Source organism: Urocitellus parryii, unplaced genomic scaffold (assembly GCF_045843805.1).
Source record: "Urocitellus parryii isolate mUroPar1 unplaced genomic scaffold, mUroPar1.hap1 Scaffold_87, whole genome shotgun sequence".
Taxonomy (NCBI): Eukaryota; Metazoa; Chordata; class Mammalia; order Rodentia; family Sciuridae; genus Urocitellus; species Urocitellus parryii.
Window position 1 is genome coordinate 1,087,526 of NW_027554208.1, and position 23,329 is coordinate 1,110,854.

Below are 23,329 nucleotides of genomic sequence, written 5' to 3' on the forward strand. Positions count from 1 at the left end.
AGGTCTAACTCTACCCATGTGTTATTTGTCATTGACTTTGTATGAGACTTTTCTTGGGATAAACTGAAAAAATATTATAAAATTCATTGGCAAAAATGAACATTCAAGAATTTCCAGAAATAAAAAAAATTAAATCAACTAAAAATAAAATATATGATTATTAAAAAAATTGCTAGGATAATTCTGAAAAAGCAGAGTAATAAGGAGGTGTTTTTCATGTCACATAAAAAAACAGTATTATAAATACTCTCATATTGTTCTCTAGCTCATAAAACAGGTTTTGGGGGGCTGGCGATATTAGCTCTGTAACTCAGAGGAAGAGTACTTGCCTAGCATGAATGAAGCCCTGGGTTCAATATATAGCACTGAAGAGAGAAAGAAAGAAAAAGAGAAACTGGGTACCATGGGGCACACCTATAATCCCGCTACTTGGAACACAGGATTGCAAGTTAGAGGCCAGTCTGGGTTAACTCAGCAAAACCTGTCTCAAAATTAAAAGAGGGGTGGGGTATAGTCAGCCTAGCATACTTGAAAAATGTTCAATTCCCAGGACTGCAAAAAAAAAAAAAAAGTCATGTTCTGACTGTTTCAGGTATTCATTCATGTTTTTAAACAGGGAGATTTCCACTACTCCAGTTATTATAGTTATTCCTGGAAGAAGGTAAGTTTAATTCCAAGTACTCCAACACAGGTAGCAGTATTCTTTTAACCACTCCATTATTATGCCTCCAATTTATTAAATACATCAGTTTTTTCTTACCCAGAAATAGTACCAGGTTATTTTTTTTAAAGAGAGAGTGAGAGAGAGGAGAGAGAGAGAGAGAGAGAGAGAGAGAGAGAGAGAGAGAGAGAGAGAATTTTTAATATTTATTTTTTAGTTCTCGGAGGACACAACATCTTTGTTGTTATGTGGTGCTGAGGATCGAACCCGGGCCGCACGCATGCCAGGCGAGCGCACTACCGCTTGAGCCACATCCCCAGCCCAGTACCAGGTTCTTAATAACAACAATGAACATGGTATATCCATATTGTAACAAGTACAGTTTGTTTGTTTTTTAAGTAATAAAACATAGTGTCTGCCATCAGGTATTTCAGATAACTTATGTGGAAATATTTAATTGTTTCCTTAAAATCAGTTTTTGGTTTTGTTTTTGATTGTACCCAGGGGTGCTTAATCACTGAATCACATCCACAGCCCTTTTTATTTTTTATTTTAAGACAGGGTTTTGCTACATTGCTGAAGCTGGCTTTGAACTTCCTATCCTCCTGCCTTAGTCTCCCAAACTGCTAAGATTACAGGCGAGCATCACCATGCCCAGCTAAACATAGTTCTAAAGACTTAAATAACTTTCACTTAACATGGTTAATTGACCACAAGTTTTTGTTTGTTTGTTTGTTTTCCTCTCTCCCCAAACTCTACAGTTTTGGGGCTGGAGATATAGCTCAGTGGTAGAGCACACGCTTAGTATGCACAATGCCGTGGATTCAATCCCCAGCACCAAATAATAAACACAACATTTTACAATACTTACCAGAAAGAAATTTTAAAATGAAGTAACTCACAAAGATAAATAGAATAGGGAAAGCAAGAATCTCCCCACACCATTCCCCTAACATGGGGATTAAAAGAAAAAGCTTCACTGGGAGCAGTGGTGCATGCCTATAATCCCAATGGAAGGCTGAGACAGGAAGATTGCAAGTTCAAACCCAGAGTTTAGCAATTTAGCAAGGCCCTAAGTAACTCAGCAAGACCCTGTCTCTAATAAAATACAAAAAGGTTTGGAGATGTGACTCAGTGGTTGAGTGCCCCTGGGTTCAATTCCGGGAGGGAAAATGGAGGGAAGGAAAGAAAGAAAAGAAAAAGCTCATAGCAAGTCTATACCCAAAATATGATTTTTGTGATACTTCAAAAGAAAATTAACTTTCATATACAATAATGTAATGTTCTGTCATCAGTTAATCATGCAACTTACCAACAATTTTATGGTAATGAAAATAGATTTACACAAGTCCATATTCTATCTGGTTTCTTCACAGTATAACCATGACTTCAAATTCAAACAAGAAAAATAACTTACTGAATTTATAGGTAACTTGTTATAGGAGTCATAATTTTCTGTTAATTTTGAAAAACACAGGAAGAAAAAAGGGTGTTACCCAAAAAAGCACCTTTAATGTTAAAACTCGGCAATAAAACAAAAGCCTACCACCCATACTGATCTACTACTATCAGATACATAGCTCCAATACCTAGTGAGATTTAAAAATGATTCAAGTCTAAATTCCTATAAATGCAAGTTTTAATAAAAAACAGTGGCAGAACATAACACTGTGATAATACAAGTATTACAAAAATGTTTTCTGTATTCAAAACCTACAATTCTCAAAATGAAAGGAGGATTTACATGATCACTTGAGTAGGGTAGCTATAAGTAATCCACTAGCAAGCATTGAATAAGTACTGAGACTGCAGTGGCAGGGTTCAGTAAAATAAATGCAAAACACAGGGTGCAATTTCATTGCAATTTAAACTAGTTATTTAAAATACATGAGTGAATATAGATACAATTTGGATATACATGCAGCACAGTTAATAGCCATCAGGTAGGGATGGTTAGAAAGGAGAAAGGTAGGCTCTTCTATCTAGAAAAATTAGCCATAATGTACTAGTGGACAATTTTCTATGAAAGAATTGGAAATACATTTATTCTTTTGGCAAAGCACAGAAAGCTAGATGAACTATACTTCACACTTGAAAAAAATAAGCTTCATGTCAGATGCATATATTAATATATTCATGTATAACTATCAAATCTACAATTCAGTATTTTGTAGTTAAATATAACAAGTATTATGATGCACTGGGGAATTAATGTTTTATTATTTCTATTTGGTTTTCTTCCTTTTGTCCAATTACTCTAAACCTTACATTCTTGACATTTTCCTTTCCATCTTAATTATGCATTGTTGCTCTTCATTTTTAAAAATTATCTGCTAATTTTATTTCCTTGACTTTATGTTTACTGCCTGAAAAATATACACAACAGTGATCTTTGCTAAACTACCTAGAAGTTACAATTTAATTCAATTCAACCCAATAATGATTCTTAATTAATCATTTCAACACTTATTAAGCACACACAACATAGTAGTACAAGACATTGAGCTAAGTATTAAGATAAAAATAAAGGTAAATTTAAAAAGCCCTTTTTTCAGTTTCATAGAGAATATAAATGAAGAGCACAAATACATATAGTTTTCTCATTTGTAAAATGAAGATAATATCTACTTCATATGGCTGTTTAAAAAGAAAATGTAAGTGAATAACTTAATACAGTACCTAGCCCTGGATAAGTTTGCAATAAATGAGAGTAGATACTGCTACAACTTTTTTTAAATCTACTTTTATAATAAGTCTAAAATTGAAATATTTAGTATAACATTCTGTATCATTTTTTATATACCTATCCCTATGGAAAAATAGTTTAAATATACTTATAAAATGATAAATTAGCTGGGCATGGTTGTACACACCTGTAATCCCAGTGGCTCAGAAGGCTGAGGCAGGAGGATCAAAAGTTTAAAGCTATACTCAGCAACTTAGCGAGGCCCTAAACATCTCAGGAAGATCCTATCTCTAAATAAAATACAAAAAAGGGCTGGGGATGTGGCTCAGTGGTTCAGCACCCCTGTGTTCAATCCCAGTACTAAAAATAAATTAATTAATACATAAAATAAAATGATAAACTAACATTAAGAAACTTTGTAGAAAATATTTCAAATTTTGACATTGTTTTAGAAATTAAAATATAAGATATTAAATACTTTGAAAAATAACTAATGTGAAATTAATTTGTTTAATGAATACTTGAAAAAAGCAAATATCAATCACTGACTGATCCATCTGAGTAGTTGGTATCTGATTGATTTATAGAACCATTTTATTCTTTAAGTGAAGGAGGATAGAGCAGTCACATGTTTTTTTAGTAAAATGACTCTTTTAGCTATTATCTGCTACTCAGTAATCTAAATAAAATTTATTCTGCCAGAATTATTTGGTAGCAAAGGGGAAAAGTACATTAAAAGTTATTTTTTAGGAGTTAATAGTGACCCAATATAAAAAATGGGAAAAAGATACACTAATAAGTGGACAATTTATAAGAAAATTATAAATTTTCAATAAATATCAGAATGTCTAATCTTACTAATAAAATAATATATATTGAGATAATAATATGCCACTTTTACCTACAAAATTTATAAGGGCTAGTCAGGTGCAGTGGCACACACCTATAATCCCAGTGTTTCAGGAGGCAGAGGCAGAAGGATTATGTGTTCAAGATTAGCTTCGGCAGACTAACCCACAAAATTACAATTATCTTATATTAGACAAAGGTACCAAAAACATGCACTGGAGAAAAAATAGCCTCTTCAACAGATGGTGCTGGGAAAACTGGAAATCCATATGCAACAAAAAGAAATTAAAACCTTATTTCTCACCACTCAAAAAACTCAACTCAAAATGGATCAAGGACTTAGGAATAAAACCAGAGACCCTGCATCTAATAGAAGAAAAAGTAGGCCCTAATTTCCATTATGTGGGATTGAGCCCCAACTTCCTTAATAAGACTCCTGTGGCACAAGAATTAAAATCAAGAATCAATAAATGGGATGGAATCAAACTAAAAAGTTTCTTCTCAGCAAAAGAAATAATCTGTGAGGTGAATAGAGAGCCTACATCTTGGGGGCAAATCTTTACCGCTCACACATCAGATAGAGCACTAATCTCTAGGGTATATAAAGAACTTAAAAAGCTAAGCACCAAAAAAACACAAATAACCCAATCAATAAATGGGCCAAGGACCTGAACAGACACTTCTCAGAAGATGATATAAGTCAATCAACAAATATATGAAAAAATGTTCATCATCACTAGCAATTAGAGAAGTGCAAATCAAAACCACTCTAAGATTTCATCTCACTCCAGTCAGAATGGCAGCTAGTATGCATACAAACAACAAGTGTTGGCGAGGATGTGGAGGAAAAGGTACATACATTGCTGGTGGGATTGCAAATTGGTGCAGCCAATATAGAAAGCAGTTTGGAGATTTCTTGGAAAATTGGGACTGGAGCCATCATTTGACCCAGCTATCCACTCTCCTGGGTCTATACCCAAAGGACTTAAAACAGCTTACTATAGGGACACAATCACATCAGTGTTTATAGCAGCACGATTCACAATAGCTAAACTGTGGAACCAACCTAGATGCCCTTCAGTAGATGAATGTATTAAAAGAAATGTGGCATATACACAATTGATTATTACTCAGGAATAAAAGAGAAAAAATCATGGGATTTGCAGGTGAATGGATGGACTTAGAGAAGATAATGCTGAGTGAAGTTAATCAATCCCCCAAAAAACAATCCTGAATGTCTTCTTTGATATAAGGAGGCTGATTTATAGTGGGATAGGGAGAGGGAGCATGAGAGGCAGGGATGAACTCTAGATAGGGCAGAGTTGTTGGAGGGGAAGAGGGGGACATGGGGTTATAAATGATAGTGGAATGTGATGATCATTATTATCCAAAGTAAATGTATGAAGACACGAATTGATGTGAATATACTTTGTATACAACCAGAGATATGAAAAATTATGCTCTATGTGTGTGGTAAGAATTGTAATGCATCCCACAGTCATATATAAATAAAAATTTAAAAAATAAAAAGAACTATTTAAAAATGAATAAAAATAAGATCAGCCTCAGCAATTTAGCAAGGCCGTAAACAACTCAGCAAGACTCTTGTCTCTAAATAAAACATAAAAAAGGGCTGGAGATGTGGCTCAGTGGTTAAGTGCCCCTGGGTTCAATCCTGGGTACCCCCCACAAAATTATAAAGGTTAAAAAATAAGTATTTAGAAAATAGGCACTCAACTATTCAAATATTGCTGGTGTTAATTTAAATTGATGTATCTATTCTGGTGGCCACTGTGGCAGTGTGTTTCAAAAACTTTAAAATATATATACATCTTGACTGCACATTCTTCTTCTAAAAACTCATTCTACTAAAATAACCATGGATATGAATATAAGTAGGCTATGAACACTTTATATGATTTTCAGTAATGAAAAACTAAAAATTACCTAAGTAACAGTTATTTGTTAGCTAAAGTATGATTCATACAATCATTCTTTATTATGTAATGATCAAAATACTACTACATAAAAATTGAGGCAATATCAAAATAATAAATATGTATCTATTTAAAGGAAAGTTCTGCAGATACTAAAATAGAATGATCTGTATTATATACTACTAACTTTGGAAAGTTATATGTACAAAAGTATAAATGGCATGCTACCATTTCAGTAAAATACATATACATATTTGTCTCATTAAACCTGTTTCATCTCTGGGAGAATATATAAAGAACTGCCTATGGGGGAAAAAACTAAGTATTTGGGGACAGACTACAAATGTACCTTTAAATTTTCAATCATGTGAATATATTTATTTTTAAAAGTAAAATAATATCATGGAATAATAAAAGACATGTGAAGGAGTTCTACTTTGAACTTCACTATGTAAGCTCGTATCAGACCAACCCTCCCTAATATAAACTTGGAATAAAAATGCAATGAACAATTAACCTGAGGGCTCTTTACAACTAACAAAGGCAAGAAAATTTGGAGGTGATGTGGATGAGAGGATGATGCATAGGGTGAGTTTCCCAATTTTTTTATGACTGCAACTTATAGGAAGTCCACAGTCAGTGCTGTGCTGGCTGCAACAGATAACCTTGGTATTTCTGACCTCAAGAACCAGAGGTCAACCACAAGCACTGGAAAGTGAAGGGCAAATCCCATAATGCAGAGAGTCAGGCAGAAGAAATTCTAAATTCTCTGTTCAAAACAATAACAAAAAAAGAACACATCTGCCCAAATAGCCCAAATATTCATCTGATCCCTAAATAATCATGTGGGGCAGAATGCAAGCAATGGACTGAAAGTTGAGCCAATGATAGTTTGCAGATTGAGTATAATCAATTAAGATAAGTATCTGCTAAAACAAGTTATCCATTTCTTATTAGGTAATTTTGGTGTTCTGTGGATTTTAGGGAATTGGTTCATTTCCTCTGAGTTAATGAATTTAGGAGCATAGATTTATTTGTAGTATTCCTTTGTTAGTTTCCTAAAGTCTGTGGAGCCTATAATGAACTCTTATTTCTGACACTAGTCATTTATATCTTCTTCCTCCCCAGAATTAGACTTAAACCAGCCCCAAAGGAAAGACTACTATAGAGCGATCCTAATAAGTCTTAAAAATAGGCCTAAAGGAATGAAATTACTAAAATTCCAATAGTGTTTCAAAGAATACAAAATTGCAGCATTCATCAAATAAAATCATAATGCCCACCATCCAATCAAAATTACTAGATCCTTGAAAATGCAACTCCCCCTCCCGCAAAAAAGATGAAAATTTGGTCACCGGAAGACAGACTCAAAAATTATGGAGATGATATTGTTAGCAGACAAGAATGCTAAAATTTCTATTACATTGCTATATGACGAATATGCTCAAGGATTTAAAGAAAAACACAAAGGTAATGAGTAGACAAATGAAAGATAAAGAACCAAATCAAATTTGTAGAGATGAAATACAATATTGAAAATGAAAACATCACTAGATGAGATTTAACAGCAGATCAGATAATACACAGGAAAAGTCAGAATACTTGAGGACATTACAGGAGAAGCTATTATAGTATAGATAGAAACTTCATTCTTTCATCAGAATCCCATGTAATTTAAATGTTTTCAGTGCAGTTACATGTAGATTTATTATAGTACATTTTCCATTAGATAGGTAATTTGAGTAAAATCTGAATATGTATTGTATCAAATATTCACATAGTAGAGTTAGAAATACACATATGCTGAGGTCTTGTATGGTTTACTAATTCCAAACCAACATTTGTTTCTCAGCCCCACACAGGTAGCCCACAAAATAAATGTGGTTGAGAGTTCAATCTCTCATAAGAGACTGTATTGACTTATAGCCTGAGAAAGCAGGAAGCGCAACTCTAGGCTAGGAATCTAGGCAAGAAGTACAGTAGTATTTTTTAGATTTGTACCTTGGGAAAGAGCCTAGCTCCTATTTTCCAAACAAGTCTTTGACCTAGCCATCTATGCTTTCATGGATGTTAAAACTCTAGCCTGTAAGGCTTAGCTCCAATGCAGAATCCCCCTGCCCTTTGACCCAGAGATGAGGAGGACTGTCTGGGGGTGGAAATATTCCAAATCTTGCTCATATTATAGGTTTTCTCTTCATTTTTAGAACCTGGTGATTTCCTATTCTTGTATTTGAACTTAGTTATATATGCTTTTAATGACTATTTTAATCAATATTTCTGAAGTTTTGAAGTGGGAAGGAGGGAATTCTTGTATCTGCTCAGTTTGTCTTCTCAACCAGAACTTCTAGATATAATTTACAGTAATAAAATAACCAATAAGAGTACTATCAAGGGGCTGTAGCTGTAGCTCAGTGGTAAGCACTTGCCTTGTATATGTGAGGCACTAGGTTTGATCCTCAGCACCATGTAAAAATAAATAAACATACTGTATGTTTATCTACAACTAAATAAATATTTTTTAAAAGAGTACTATCAAAAGATAAATACAAGAAGTAGCAGCAAGAGTCAAAGAAGCATGTTTCCATGTTTCAAAAAATTCTGAGAGCCAGGTAGGGTGGTTCACGCATGTAATGCCAGCAGCTCAGGAGGCTGAGGCAGGAGGATCACAAATTCAAAGCCAGGCTCATCAACTTAGCAAAGAACTGGGAATGTAGCTCAGTGGTTAAGCAGCCCTGAGTTCAACCCTGGTACCAAAAAAAAAAAAAAATCTGAGAAGTAACCACAATTTTGTTTGAAGAATATTAACAGAATTTTTTTTAAAGTTTCTAAGAAATGAAAATCTGAACTTTCACATAGAATCATTACCTTCCCACAATTATAAATTTTACACATCTCAAAAAATAGCTTACATCATCATACTGTTTTCAGTTTTAATGACTATATTTTTATTAAATATAATTCCTAAAAACAGATTTATCACTCCTACATTATATCCACAAAAATGTAATTTGTTATTTTGACATTATTAAAATGCTAAAATTACCTTTGTGTTTATTCAGAAGCTTGTAGCCCTCACAGTATCTGCCTGATGAAGTCATCATCTTGGCTGTGTCAAGATAAGAATATGTTGCAGCAAAATCAAATTCCTTTTTACCATCCCACCATCCTTTCTGCTTAGCATAGTTTCTCATGTCTGGGTGTTCTTGGTCAATCTTGGTTGTTATAGAAAGCTGATTAGAAATATTACGAACTCCTTCTATTTTCAAAGAAAAGGGAAATGAAAACGAAAAGTTATGTTTAACATTAATGTTCCATCTATACATTATAAATTCTTAATCACTATTTAAATGTAAACATAGACTTCTAAATTTTGTACTATGTTCATCTATTGCATATTCTAAGAGACAATTTTTAGAATTAAACTTTTTATGTTCAGATAATTGTAGATGCATATGCAGTTATAAGAAATAATCCAGGGAGAAACTGTGTTCCCTTTACTCCATATCCCCCAACAAAAACATTTTGAAAAACTAGAGTATAAAGTCACAATCATAATACTGGTAATGATACAGTCAAGAAAAAGAATGCTTGTACTACCACAAGAATCCTTTATGTTGCCCCCTCTTAGAGCCATACCCACTGTCTCCCACCCGTAGCATACATGAACTCCAGGCAACCACTAGTTTGTTCTCTTATTTCTCTAAATATTAATTCTAAAAATCCTAGCTTTTTTTTTTACTCAACATAATTCTCTTTTTTTAATATTTATTTTTTAGTTTTCGGCGGACACAACATCTTTGTTTGTATGTGGTGCTGGGAATCGAACCCAGGCCACACGCATGCCAGGCGGGCGCGCTACCACCTGAGCCACATCCCCAGCCCCTCAACATAATTCTCTAAAGATTCATCCAGCTTACTGTAGGTATCAACAGTTCGTTCCTTTTTATTGCTGAGTAATACTCAAGGATGTGGATTTACTATAGTTTCTAACACTATTTTTTTTAAATCATAAATACATTGCTTGCAAAGATATTGTGGCACAAGTCACAAATAAAATTTTCCACTAAAATACAAAAGAGGAAAAAATAATAAAAGTCTGTTCACAATAAATTATATAGCTGATGATAAATGAAAATTGACCCAACCACTCAGGAGAATCACAAGTTTGAGGACAGCCTAGACAACTTAGGAAGACCCTGTCTCAAAATTTTTTACAAAGGGCTGAGAATGTAGCCCAGGGGTAAAGTGTCCCTGGGTTTAATCCCCGTATCACAAAAATAAATGTTAATTAATTAAAATTGATAATGTTTTGAAACTGATTTAAAAGACAGCTGCAAAGTAAAAATCAACTAAGTAATTATTCTACTGAAGTAATACTTGGGATAGTCTCACTATAAAATCAAGACTTAAGTCAAAATAGAATCAAGGATAGTGATGAAGTTTCCATCTAAGAGATGATTCCCTATAATCCAACAATTCAGTTTTTTTAAATCAACATATATTTTAATTGACACATAATAATTGTACATATTTATGTGGTACAGTGTAGCATTTCATTACATGTATAATAATGTCTAATAATCAGACCAAGGCAAATGGGTGTATATTATATCAGACATTTATCATTTCTTTGTGTTAGGAACATTCAAAGACAACAATTTAGTTCTTGGGCTCATTTAGAAATAGAAAAACTGGTGACAAAACGTACAACTGGATAATGATACCCAGTGAAGGTGCTTATTTTGCATGACCTAATGAGACTTTTTCACAGAATGTTGAACTGTGTTGAACAGAATTCGTTTGTCTTTTCATGTAGCATATTTGATAAAATTAAAAGTGCTTAATGATATAATAGGGTCAATTAACACAATCAGAAAATAGTCTAAGTTAAACTTTATATATTAAAAAAGATAAAATACATAAAATAAAACATAAAACAATATATATAAAGCAAAATATATAACAAAATGTCCAACAAAACAACTGGCAATGATCTGTTTTGAAAATAATATCCAAATCCTCCAAAGCTCAAGTCTTCCTTTATGAAGCCTTTCTGAACTCCCCCAGCTTACAATGACCTTTCCTTTCTTTAATATTCACAGCATCTATGTGTATCATTCATACAACAATTAACATTTTTACATGTATATATTATCTCCTTAGTAAAACTAGGAGATCCTCCTGGATCTCAAACATAATCACATGATTATGTTTGAACACAGGTTGTGCTCTAGTGAAAGAACACTGAACTGAAATCAGGAAGATCTCAATTCCAAGTTTTGCATATACCAGTCTCTTACATCTCTGGATTTCCTCACTTGAAACAAATAAAAGGAATATATGATCAAAACAAAACCATGGGAAAGAAAAAGCAAAGCATTCTAAAGCAAACAACTTGTGTTGTTCTACCCAATGACATAAAATTTTGTTTTACTATTATATCATCGTACCCTTTCTTTTTTTACTGATAACATTAAAATTAAGCATAATAGTGGGATTTATTATTACATATTAGTACATGCACATAATTTAGACAATTTCATTCACCAGTACCTTCTTTTCCCTCTCCTCTATCCTCCTCCTTGTCCCTTTCTTCTACTCCACTGGTCTCCTTTCTATTTTTATGACAACCTTGCCCCTGCCTTTTATTTTCTTTAGCATCCACATACGAAAGAGAATATGACCATTGAGTTTCTGAGTCTGGCTTACTTCATTTAACATAATGTTCTCAAGTTCCATCCATTTTCCTTTAAATTACACAGTTTCATTCATATTTATGTCTGAATAAAACTCCATTGTCCAAAGTACATGTATGAAGGCACAAATTGGTGTCAACATACTTTATATACAACCAGAGATATGAAAATTGTGCTGTATATGTGTAATAAGAATTGTATCCGGGGCCGGGGATGTGGCTCAAGCGGTAGCGCGCTCGCCTGGCATGCGTGCGGCCCGGGTTCGATCCTCAGCATCACATACCAACAAAGATATTGTGTCCGCTGAGAACTAAAGAATAAATGTTGAAAGTTCTCTCTCTCTCTCTCTCTCTTTCTCTCCTCTCTCACTCTCTCTTTAAAAAAAAAAGAATTGTATTGCATTCCGCTGTCATTTATTTTTTTAAAAATCAATTTTAAAAAGCTCCATTGTATATATATGCCACATTTTCTTTATTCACTTATCCATTGATAGACAATGTTAAGGTCTGTAAACAAGTCAAAATAACACCTGGTATTTTGCCAGGGGAATGTTAGAGTTCGTAAACAAGTCTGGATGGTGCCTGGCAAAATGCCAGAGGGAGTGGTTTGAAAAGTAACAAAAGCGAGCCATTAAGTGTGGAGATTCCTTATTGGTTGACTGATGTATCTACTTTATACTAATTAAGATAAGCTGTGCAAAATGTATAAATAGCTCTGTTGTCCTACAATAAACGCTCCTACTCCTGCTGTATCAATCTACAGAAGTTATTCGTCACCCCCCACCCCCCCACCCCCGGCTATTTTGCTGCAGCCGGACTGCAGCAGATCTGGCATTTTGCCAGGCAGGCACCATCCAGACTTGTTTACGAACTCTAACATTCCCCTGGCAAAATACCAGGTGTTATTTTGACTTGTTTACAGACCTTAACATTAGACACTTACAGACAGACATTGGTTCTATACCTTGGCTATTGGGAATTGCATTGCTATAAACATGGGTATGTATGTATAGCTATGCTGACTTTAATTCTTTTGAATAAATATTGAGGAATATCATAGCTGCATCATATGATCTTTCCATTCCTAGTCTTTTGAGGAACCTCCATACTGATTTCCATACTGGTTATACAAAGTCATAATCCCATCAAGATCCCATAAGTATTCTTTTTCTCCTTCATTCTTGCCAGCATTTATTATTAGTTGTATTTCTTGATTACTGCCATTCTAATTGGAATAAGATGAACTCTTAGGGTAATTTTGATTTGCATTTCCCTGATTGCTAAAGATGTTGAAATTTTTTTCATATATTTGTTGACCATTTGTATTTCTTCTTTTGAGAAGTGTTTAATTTTTTTCCCCATTTATTGACTGGGTTATTTTATAGATTTTTAAAGTTCTTTATATATTATGGATATTAATCCTCTGTTGAAAAACTAGCTAGCAAAGACTTCTCCCAGTTTGTATACTCTCTTCATGCTCTTTTTTTACTTTGCTGTACAGAAGCTTTTCAATTTGATGCAAACCCATTTATTAATTTTTGGTACTATTTCCTGAAGTTTAGGAGTCTTGTTGAAGAAGTTGTTGCTTGTCTGTACCTATATGTTGAAGTGCTGACCCACTTTAAAGTTGCCACGTTTCTGGTCTGATTCCTAGGTCTTTCATCCATTTTGAGTTGACTTTTGTGCAGGGTGAGAGGGAGCTCAACCTCAAATTCAGGGTGAGTTTCATTATTCTACATCTGGATATTCAGTTTTTCCACACATTTGTTTAAAAGGCTATCTTTTCTCCAAAGTATATTTTGGGCACCTTTGTAAGGATCAGATGAATGTATCTGTGTGGGTCTGTCTCTGTGTCTTCTATTGCATTGCTCTATGTGTGTTTTTATGCCAGTTCTGTTCTGTTTTTCTTACTAGCTTTGTAGTGTAATTTAAAATTGGGTATTGTGATGCCATCAGCATTTTTTTATTTTCTTTGAGTTGCTTGTGATATTCTGGATTTTATATTCTTCCATATGAATTTTTGGACTGTTTTTTCTAGTTCTGTGAATAATATTATTGGTATTTTGATGGACATTGCATTGAATCTGTAGATCACTTTTTGTACTACGGCTATTCTGTCTCTCCATGAACATGGGAGATCTGTCCATTTTCTAGTGTCTTCTTCAATTTCTTTCTTCAGTGTTCTATAATTTTCATTATAAAGGTCTTTCACCTCTTTGATTAGATTTATTCTTTCTTTCTTTCTTTAGGTTATTATGCATGGGATTGTTTTCCTAATTTCTTTTTCAACGGATTGATTATTGGTGAATAGGAAAGTTACTGATTCTTGAATATTGATTTTGTATCTTGATACTTTGTTGAGTTTGTTTATTAGTTCTAGAAGTCTGGGGGAACTTTTTAGATCTTATAAGTATGGGATAATATCACCTGCAAACAGTGATAATTTGACTTTTCCCTTTACTCTTTGTATCCCTTTTATTTTATTTCCTTCTCACATAATTGCTAAAATTTCAGAAAATGTATTGAAATATATATACTCGTGAGAGTGGACATTCTTGTTTCACTATATCCTTTCTAACCACCAACCCAAAGACATCCATCTCCAGCTCCATTCCCCTTTTCTCACCTCCATACTTAAGCATGAAAGAATTTTGGTGTTCAGCTCAAAGTTAAAAGAGGACAAGATAGCAAGGGGTTATTAAAAGAAAAAAAGCACTATAAAATAGCCAAAAACTGATGCACATAAAATATACACACATTATATGAAACTCATATAGCCAGAGATAATGCTACCTTTTAACCTTTTCAAGAATGCACTTCATAGTACATGTTCTTTCCAATTTTTAACTTTTCCCCTACAGGTTACCCTTTATTTTGCTGGAATATAAATCTTCAAAGACAATGAAATGCAATATCTGCAGTTAAGGGTATATTTTATTAATAGTAAATTAAATCACACAAAAAAGTTGTCCATCTAGATTAATTACCACAAGAGCAAGTTATTAAAGCAAAGTCATTCCTTATGTTCTTCGTCTTCTGCATGTGCCCATTTGCCCTACTGCTTTCCCCTATAGGCCGAAGCAGTAAGACCTGCCACAAGAAACTGAGCAGATGTGCCACCATATTCTTGGATTTTCCCCCCTTTCAGAATTGTGAGCCAAAATAGATTTGTTCCCTTATAAATAAAAAAAAAAAGTTTTCCATACCTTTTACTTTTTCTGCTGCCCAATGCTTCCCTGCAGTCTCCAGAATCCAGGCTTCATTCCTATCAGCTATCAGGAAACTGTTGTGATAACTAAATTCCATCCTGCCCTCTGTACAGTTTCCACCCTGGCCATATTTCTCTAACAAATCAACAATGACCTTGAGGGCTTTTTCAGCTGTGTCAGCTCTTTCAAGGCCAAGTCTAAAATAAAAATATTAAAATAAACTTTGTTTATTTTTCTGAAATATTTTCATGCTCATATGACTTTGTGTTTACATTCAAAGCAAAAATTCTTTCAAGTTAACAAATAATATGAAATCTAATTTTTAAACTTTTTGACTTGGTAATTTATCGGCAAGTTGCTTTATATCTGAAATTCAGATATCTCATTTGTAAAATTATGATAGTAATACATATTCCATAAGGTTATTGTGTAAATTACACAATTATATTAGGTACTTCCAATGAACCATGATTTCCCTCTCCTTCCCTTCTCCCAATTAGTGATCTTTGATAGCCATGAAATTGCATGCTGAAACTCTAAAACATTTTTATCTTTGATACTATGAAGTATCAAAGTCCAAAAAAAGAAAAATTGAAAAATAAAATAGGTAAGAATTATACCAAGATTTAACAATTAGACAAGTTCTATAATGAAAAAATATAACACACAAATAACCTGACAAGGTCCATGCCCAGTAGTGCTTCTTCATCACAAACTTCTTCTCTTCCCCATACAGCTTCATTCCCAATGCAAACTCCATGCTCACTGGCTCCCATTTCTGCCCCCCACAACCAAGCAGGGCAACTAAGGACAACAGCATATGTTTCTGGAACTTGATCAATTTCTATATAAGTACACTGTTAAAAAAAAAGTCATAGCCATAACCACAAAACCAAAAAAAGTTATCAAAATCTAGAATTTCAAAAATCATTCAAAAGATACACCATTATCAAAGAGGTCAATGAAATATAACTAAATTGAAACTTTTAGTAATAAAGGCATTACTCTTAAAAATATTCAGAATTAATGCTAAATCATTTATTCATCCAAATAATGGCTGAGTATCTCCTACCGTAAAGTAGTCTGCTAAAAGAGATCTTAGTTATAAAGACTTAATCAATACAAAGCTTACTTATAACAAACTAAGACTTCTACATTAAGACACAACAAAATATAAAGTACAAGGGTCATGAAGAGAAGTGAACATGAGGCACTACAGAAGCTCAGGAAAGAATTCTAGTTGTAAAGTCTTGAACATTTTTTGCAAAGGAAGATGTATAGGAATTGATGATTAAGAAAGGAATTCTCCAGCTGCGGTTGTGCCTCAGCAGTAGATCACTCGCCTAGCACATGCGAGGCCGTGTGTGCGAGGGCCTGGGTTTGATCCTCAGCACCACATAAAAATAAAATAAAGATATTGTGTCCATCTACAACTAAAAAATAAAATATGAAAAAGAAATGAATTCTCAACCTCAATGTCCAGTGTTTCCTAATTAGGCACACATATGGTAACCCCTAAATACAGGAGTATTATCATAGAAGTCTATATCACTTGTGGAAGAAGTCCATCAGGTATGTCTGCAGCAGTGGAAAGAATGAGAACCACTGGTTTACAAGATAGCCAGATTTAAATATAGAGATAAAGTGGAACCGGTATCCCAGATGAATAAACAGTTTCAGAAAAAGAAAAAATATATAGCCTAATATATAGAAAATGTCTAATATATCTGAGTGTTAGAATGTCACAGAATTAAAATACAAAAAGTACATAACTTAGCAATAAAATATAAAGTGAAACTTTCACTAAAGTTCCATAGTAAATTATTTCTTCCATAAAAATTTTAAAGGATCCTTCAATTCATTTGTATACTATCAAGTGACTGAATAAAATGCATGTTGTTAGTGCTATTGCAGGGCTTAATAAACCTTTTAATGAGTCATAAACCTTTATCCAGAATCTGGATTAACTTTTCTTATTCTACACCAATCAAAATCTTTTTTGTCTAACAAACTTCCTAGTGAAGCTTTCCTTGATCCCTAGTCTGAATCACATGTTTCTCCTATGCTGCAATATGTTGCTTCTACTTAAATTTATCATTTAATTTATAGTGGAATTAGTTGCATATACCTCCTATTCCAACTGTAGACTCTGAATTCCCATCAGACAACATCTGAATCTTACAGCTGACTTTAAACTCCTTGCTCTAACATGCTTGCATGTGAAAAGTATTCTAATATTTCATCAAAGAATAATTTTCATTAGTTATTTCAATTGCTTCCAAATCATTGAAATAAAAATCAGAAGCCTATTTCTAATTCAATTATTTTTCATATTTAAATTCTTGAATTTTAACTTCTATTATCTCTTCCAAATTGCTAGTTAATGATAGTAATAGGGCTGGGGATGTGGCTCAAACGGTAGCGCGCTCGCCTGGAATGCGTGCGGCCCAGGTTCGATCCTCAGCACCACATACCAACAAAGATGTTGTGTCCGCCGAAAACTAAAAAGTAAAATATTAAAAAATTCTCTCTCTCTCTCTCTCTCTCTCTCTCTCTCTCTCCCTCTCTCCCTCTCTCCCTCTCCCTCTCTCCCTCTCTCTCAAAAAAAATGATAGTAATAACTGTTTTATGATATTTTTAAAGTAGCATATTGCTAATAAAACATGTATTTCAGATTTCCTGTTTTCTGGGATACTTTGGTTTGCAATTTGAAGCAATGAAGATCTCTGACATGCTAGAGGGCTCTGCCTGTTTTTTGTGTCAATTCATGGCCTTGGTGATTTGTCTATAAACTATTCTAAATTCTGGCTCCTGGTCAGAATTAGACAAATGCCTTTTGTGAATAACATGCCACCCCAGAACTCATCTAGGAACGGGTTGTCTTGTAAGCAGAGTGATGCCTGACCTCTTAAAATTCATTTATACTCACCTTCTGTGGCATCAAGAAACATGAACACCCATGGTATATTCTCATTGAAAGTTGTCACATATAAACCAGTGTTTTTAAATATTAGAGGTTACACCTAAAATTATTCTCTGATCAAAGGAAGTTTTCAATCACTGTTGTGTAAAAAGAGTTACGAAATAATAGTGCTACATCTGGAGAAACAATCCAAGGGCCAGTGGGAAACAAAAATTCAACATCATCTCAAATAGAAAGTTGGGGACCCTTCTAAGAGTGTCAGATAGAAGCAGTTTTTCCCTTGGTGGACTGTCTAATTTTTTAAAAGAGAGAGAGAGAGAGAGAGAGAGAGAGAGAGAGAGAGAGAGAGAGAGAGAGAATTTTTTAATATTTATTTTTTGGTTTTCGGCAGACACAACATCTTTGTATGTGGTGCTCAGGATCGAACCCGGGCCACATGCATGCTAGGCAAGCACGCTACCACTTGAGCCACATCCCCAGCCCAGGACTGTCTAATTTTTATTGCTTGGTATTAAGTGGAGAAATTAAGCTATAGATTCTGGTGTTTAAGACAACCTTGGTACTCTGGCGATGTGAGGACTGCACTGCCTCTTAGAAGATGGACTAATATCTATGGGTGTTATCTTATACTTTTTTAATGACATTCTTTTAAAAATGAGTTTCTGGGCTGGGGTTGTGGCTCAGTGGCTGAGCACTTACCTAGAATGTGTGGGGCACTGGGTTCAATTCTCAGCACCACATTGAAAAAATACATAAATAAAGGTATTGTGTCTATCTACAACTAAAAAATATTTTTTTAAAAAACGAATATTTTTTTTAAAAATGAGTTTCCTCTGTTGTACATATTTATGCACTCTTTGTGAGGTGAAGGTGCTTCCCAGATTTAGACTTGGAATGAAGGCAATTTTTAAAAATAAAGATTTGAATATCTAGAAAATAAAAACATATATTTTACCTACCTTAAGAGGTTCTCTGTTATCATGAACTGCAGCAGGAAAATAAACTACCTCTTGTACTTCATCACAGAGTCTGTCTGAATTTTTTCCAAAAATAATCCTCTTATCAATTGTTGCTGGAGGTAATGCCACAAATGTATCACAGGAATAGGGCTCCATTTTCTAAACAACTACCAATCACATAGAAGTTTTTAAATAACAAGAGAAAATATTGTTAAGTATATACAAAACAAATACTCCTACTCTCTGGCCAAGGGATATTATTACCATGTCTAATAAAGGGTGTTCATTAAAGCTTTAAATATCATAAACTATAATACAATAATCAACATGACTTAAGAATCAACCATGAACTACAAGAATCAACAAGAAAATAGCAATGTGAACTACTTTCTTCTAGTTGATGGGTCAAATTTATTCTCTAAAACCTTTCTCTCCTAAAGTCTCCCCTGAATTTCTTTTCATTATTCCTATATTCGGGAATCTCTACACCTAGCCTACTGTTATAAAGGCTATATTCTATATATTTGTGCACCAGTCCTCTTATTGGCAATAAAATCCTTATGAGGCGAGAGTATGCCTTAATTATCTTTGTATTGTTATCATTGAAACTTACAGGGGGGAAAAAAAAAACATGTTTTCAGTATTTTCTCGAAATAAGAAAGAAAAGGTTTCCTTTGACCTAAGGAAGAATATGCAGAGATTATAATATTAAAAAGACAGAAATTTTGAAACAGATTCACTACTTCAAATATAAAAAATGTCAATGAAATTCCAATTGTCAATATTTTATGGTGGAAGTTCACAAATATAATTTGTAAATCCTGATTGTAGAATTTCATATGTAGATTGTCTTCACTAGAAATTTGTAAAATTTAAATCATCAATTTTAGTAATATACTTAAGTATTCTATACTTTATTTTGCTTTCAGAATAGACACATTGTTTTAGCTGTTTATTTTATAATGCCCAAACTCCTGAAGTTTTTCTCTTCTCAATGATGAGAAAGAGGTCACTATCCTTATTGTTCTTTTCTTTGAGTATTTCAACTTTTATATCTTGCATCTCCTTCTATTTGTGTTCCAAAGTTGGTTCCACCACTACATAACTTTGACAAGCTATTTAATTGTTCTATGCTTGCAGGCTCAATAGTAGAATAAAAGATTAAACAGAGTTATTACGGGAGATTTCAATTAGACAAGTTAAGCATTTTGCTTAACATGAAACATAGTAGATCCTCAAATGAAAGATGTTATTATCTGGCAGAAGAGTAAATTACACAAATAGTCTAGTCTAAACCCCGCTAGAGGACTTGGTTGATGTGTGCTCTATAATAATAGCAGCCACATCTATTCAAAACCCTGGAGTCCTGACGTCCATCACGCTGCACTAGGAGATCTCAACTATCCAAGAGGGGTCGTCAGGGAAGCTAGGTACAATTGCTGCCTAGTTAGAATGGTACTTGGCCCATTGAGGACATGAAACTTGGACTCTCACACCACTTATCACTCAACAAATGTTTGCTGAACATCTTTCTGCACTAGGGAACGTACAGCTGGAAATAACTAGAAACAAAAGGAGCTCCCGCTCTTGTAGAGCTGACATTCTATTTTATAGCTTTCAAAAAGCATCACATCGTTTGAACCTCACAATCGTACTCCAGTTAAAGCGAGAATTACTCTCTCCACAAGACAGGTGAAAAACCCGGTGCACAAAAGTTTTTGCAACTCGTGTCAGCGTTCAACGAAAGCAATCTGACAGCTGGTAGAAAGAGCCGCCACCGCGGACCCCGTACACTGCGTGAGACGATCAAACGGCTGTGGCCGCGAGTCCCGCGGTCAGGCAGCGCTGCGCCGCAGCTAGTCCAGGGCTCTGGCCTCCGCTGCGCACGTTCCTCCCTCTAGCAAGCCCCTCACCTGGCCTCTGCGCTTCCAGAAGTGACAGCTGAAAGTAGCGGGAGGAGGCGCCAGTTGACGGAAGCTGTCACCTTTGACCTAGGAAGTTCCCGCGGCTGCTGGAGGCGCAGTTCCGGTTAGGCTGCAGAGTTTGTTTACGTTGCTCGCTGACCGGTTGGTTGCCTTCCTCAGCTCGGATGCCAAGATGGGGAAATCCTTCGCCAACTTCATGTGCAAAAAGGACTTTCATCCTGCCTCCAAATCCAATATCAAAAAGGTGAGTAGAAGAAACCCAAAGGGATCTGGCTTACGGCCACTGGGTCCCCAGGGGCTGCTGGGGTGAGAGTGGTGATGTCGCTGGGATGCCAGGATATCACCTCCTCTCCAGGCCAGAAGCCCAGGTGCTCTCGCCCCCTTTTCCTCACTGATGAAGCAGGCGCTCTACGTTTGTTCTACATCCAAGACGAGTTGGGATGCTCTCGTTGGCTCTGTCGGTCAAAGTGTAAATCCATAAAACGTGGAGCCTGCGCTCACAGTTGCTCAATACTTGCCTTAACTGGTTCGGGTTTGGTCTTTTCGAATCCGAGGTTCACGGCTCCTTAGTTTTCTCCTCTACAAAGACTACTGTTTATTTAAGATAGATCGTATAAAAGAAATCACCCTCATTGAATATTAGCGTTTTAAATAATTAATTACAGTCGGGGCGGTGACGCACTCCGGAGGATCTCAAGTTGGAGGCCAGCCTTTGCAATTTAGCGAGATCCGCAACTTCGCGAGACCCTGTCTCAAAATAAAAAAAAAAAAAGAAGAAGAAGAAGAAGAAGAAGAAGGGGTTGAGGATGTAGCTTAGTGATAGAGTACATCTGGACTCAATCACTGGCACCAAAAATAAATAAAGCAAAATTAATTTATTAGAGGCTGGAGTTGTGGCTCAGTGATAGAGCACTTGCTTAGCATGTGTGAGGCACTGGGTTCAATTCTCAGCACCGCATATAAATAAATGAATACAATCAAGGTCCATCAACATCTTAAAAAATATTTTTTAAAAAATAATTAATTAGGGCTGGGGATGTGGCTCAAGCGGTAGCGCGCTCGCCTGGCATGCGTGCGGCCCAGGTTCGATCCTCAGCACCACATACAAACAAAGATGTGTTCGCCGAAAACTAAAAAATAAATATTAAAATTCTCTCTCAAAAAAAAAATAATTAATTAATTAATTAATTACAGTTTGGCTAAGCTCAGGGCAGAAAAACCATAGCGAAAATGATTGTGGTGAAAAGCAAAAGGATGAAGTAAAAAGTCAGGGCTTTGGAGGCAGACGAGGATTCTAACCATTCCAGCATAGTCGGTATTAGACCTTGCATAAAATATTTATATATTTATTTGTTTATTGGTATTGGGGATTGAACCAATGGGCTACATCCCAACCATTTTTTATTTTGAGACAAGTTCTGCTAAGTTGCTAAGGATCTCTCTCTACAAGTTGCTGACACTAACCTTAAACTTAGCAATCCTCCTGCAGTCCCTGAATTACAGGCATTGTCACACAAAATAGTTAATATTCCTGATCCAAAATTTCTTAATCTACAAATAAAGGATGATCAGTATCACTTGCTTTGACTTGTAAAGTTGTGAAGAGTAAATGAGATGGTGTATCTCATCCAGCCCCTAGGACTGTCCTCCATAAATATTAACACCTCATACCATTGAACTGCCATCCTTTTCTTTATACCCTGCATTCTTCCTTGAATGTGTATCTACTTTCCTAAATCTCTATCTGTGCCTTTGGGGGGAAAAAATGAGATAGTGTGGGTAGAGGATTTGAAACAAAGTGAGTGCTTACTACTGTGTGCATCACATACAGGGGGTACTAAAATTGTTAATTGACTATACACACAAAGTTGTGAAATGAACTAGGCTTTTAATTTTATATATAGCATGTTTTATGTTTTTGAGTTTTATATAGCCATGTGAATATGTACATATATATGTAAAGTATGTTACCACCATGTAAATAGAATTATGTTTTATATACTAATGCATATGCATTAGAAAATCTTTGGCAGAACAGGGCATAATAGTGCACACCTGTAATATCAGTGGCTTGGGAGACTGAGGCAGGAGGATCACAAGTTCAAAACCAGCATCTGCAACTTAGTGAGGCCCTAAGCAACATAGAGAGACCCTGTCTCTAAATAAAATTTTAAAAGGGCTGAGGGTGTGTGGCTTGGTAGATAAGACCCTTGGGTTCAATCCCTGGTGCCAAAAAAAAAAAATCTTTGGCAAGGGTTGGGGTTGTAGCTCAATGGTAGAGCACTTGCCCAGCACATGTGAGGCACTGGGTTCAATCCTCAACAGCACATAAAAATAAATAAGTCAAATAAATATATTGTGTCCATCTACAACTTTAAAAAAATTTAAAAAGAATCTTTGGCAGGATATGCAATAAATGGATAACACTAGCAACCTGTGAATACAATTACTTGATAAAAAATAACTTTTAATAACCAAAACTAAA

The 23,329-nt window shown here is 34.9% G+C and overlaps 1 protein-coding gene and 1 pseudogene across 4 annotated transcripts in view; one reads left to right on the plus strand and one right to left on the minus strand.

The window, feature by feature from the left end:
• The window catches only part of LOC144253039 (secernin-3-like), a 34,053-nt gene extending 13,143 nt beyond the window's left edge, over positions 1 to 20,910 (minus strand). For 2 of the 4 annotated variants that reach the window (XM_077794993.1, XM_077794990.1), the window contains exons 1-5: positions 20,833 to 20,910; positions 18,920 to 19,086; positions 15,713 to 15,894; positions 15,035 to 15,234; positions 9,177 to 9,389 (exon numbers count right to left, since the gene is read on the minus strand). In XM_077794993.1, the coding sequence (XP_077651119.1) occupies positions 9,177 to 9,389; positions 15,035 to 15,234; positions 15,713 to 15,894; positions 18,920 to 19,075 (751 nt within the window). In that variant the 5' untranslated portion in view covers positions 19,076 to 19,086; positions 20,833 to 20,910. The remainder of the gene's footprint in view (positions 1 to 9,176; positions 9,390 to 15,034; positions 15,235 to 15,712; positions 15,895 to 18,919; positions 19,087 to 20,832) is intronic. The other 2 variants (XM_077794992.1, XM_077794991.1) reach the window with 2 other exon arrangements.
• A 51-nt stretch (positions 20,911 to 20,961) lies between these two features.
• Positions 20,962 to 23,329, plus strand: part of LOC144253037 (corepressor interacting with RBPJ 1-like) — a 35,924-nt pseudogene continuing 33,556 nt past the window's right edge.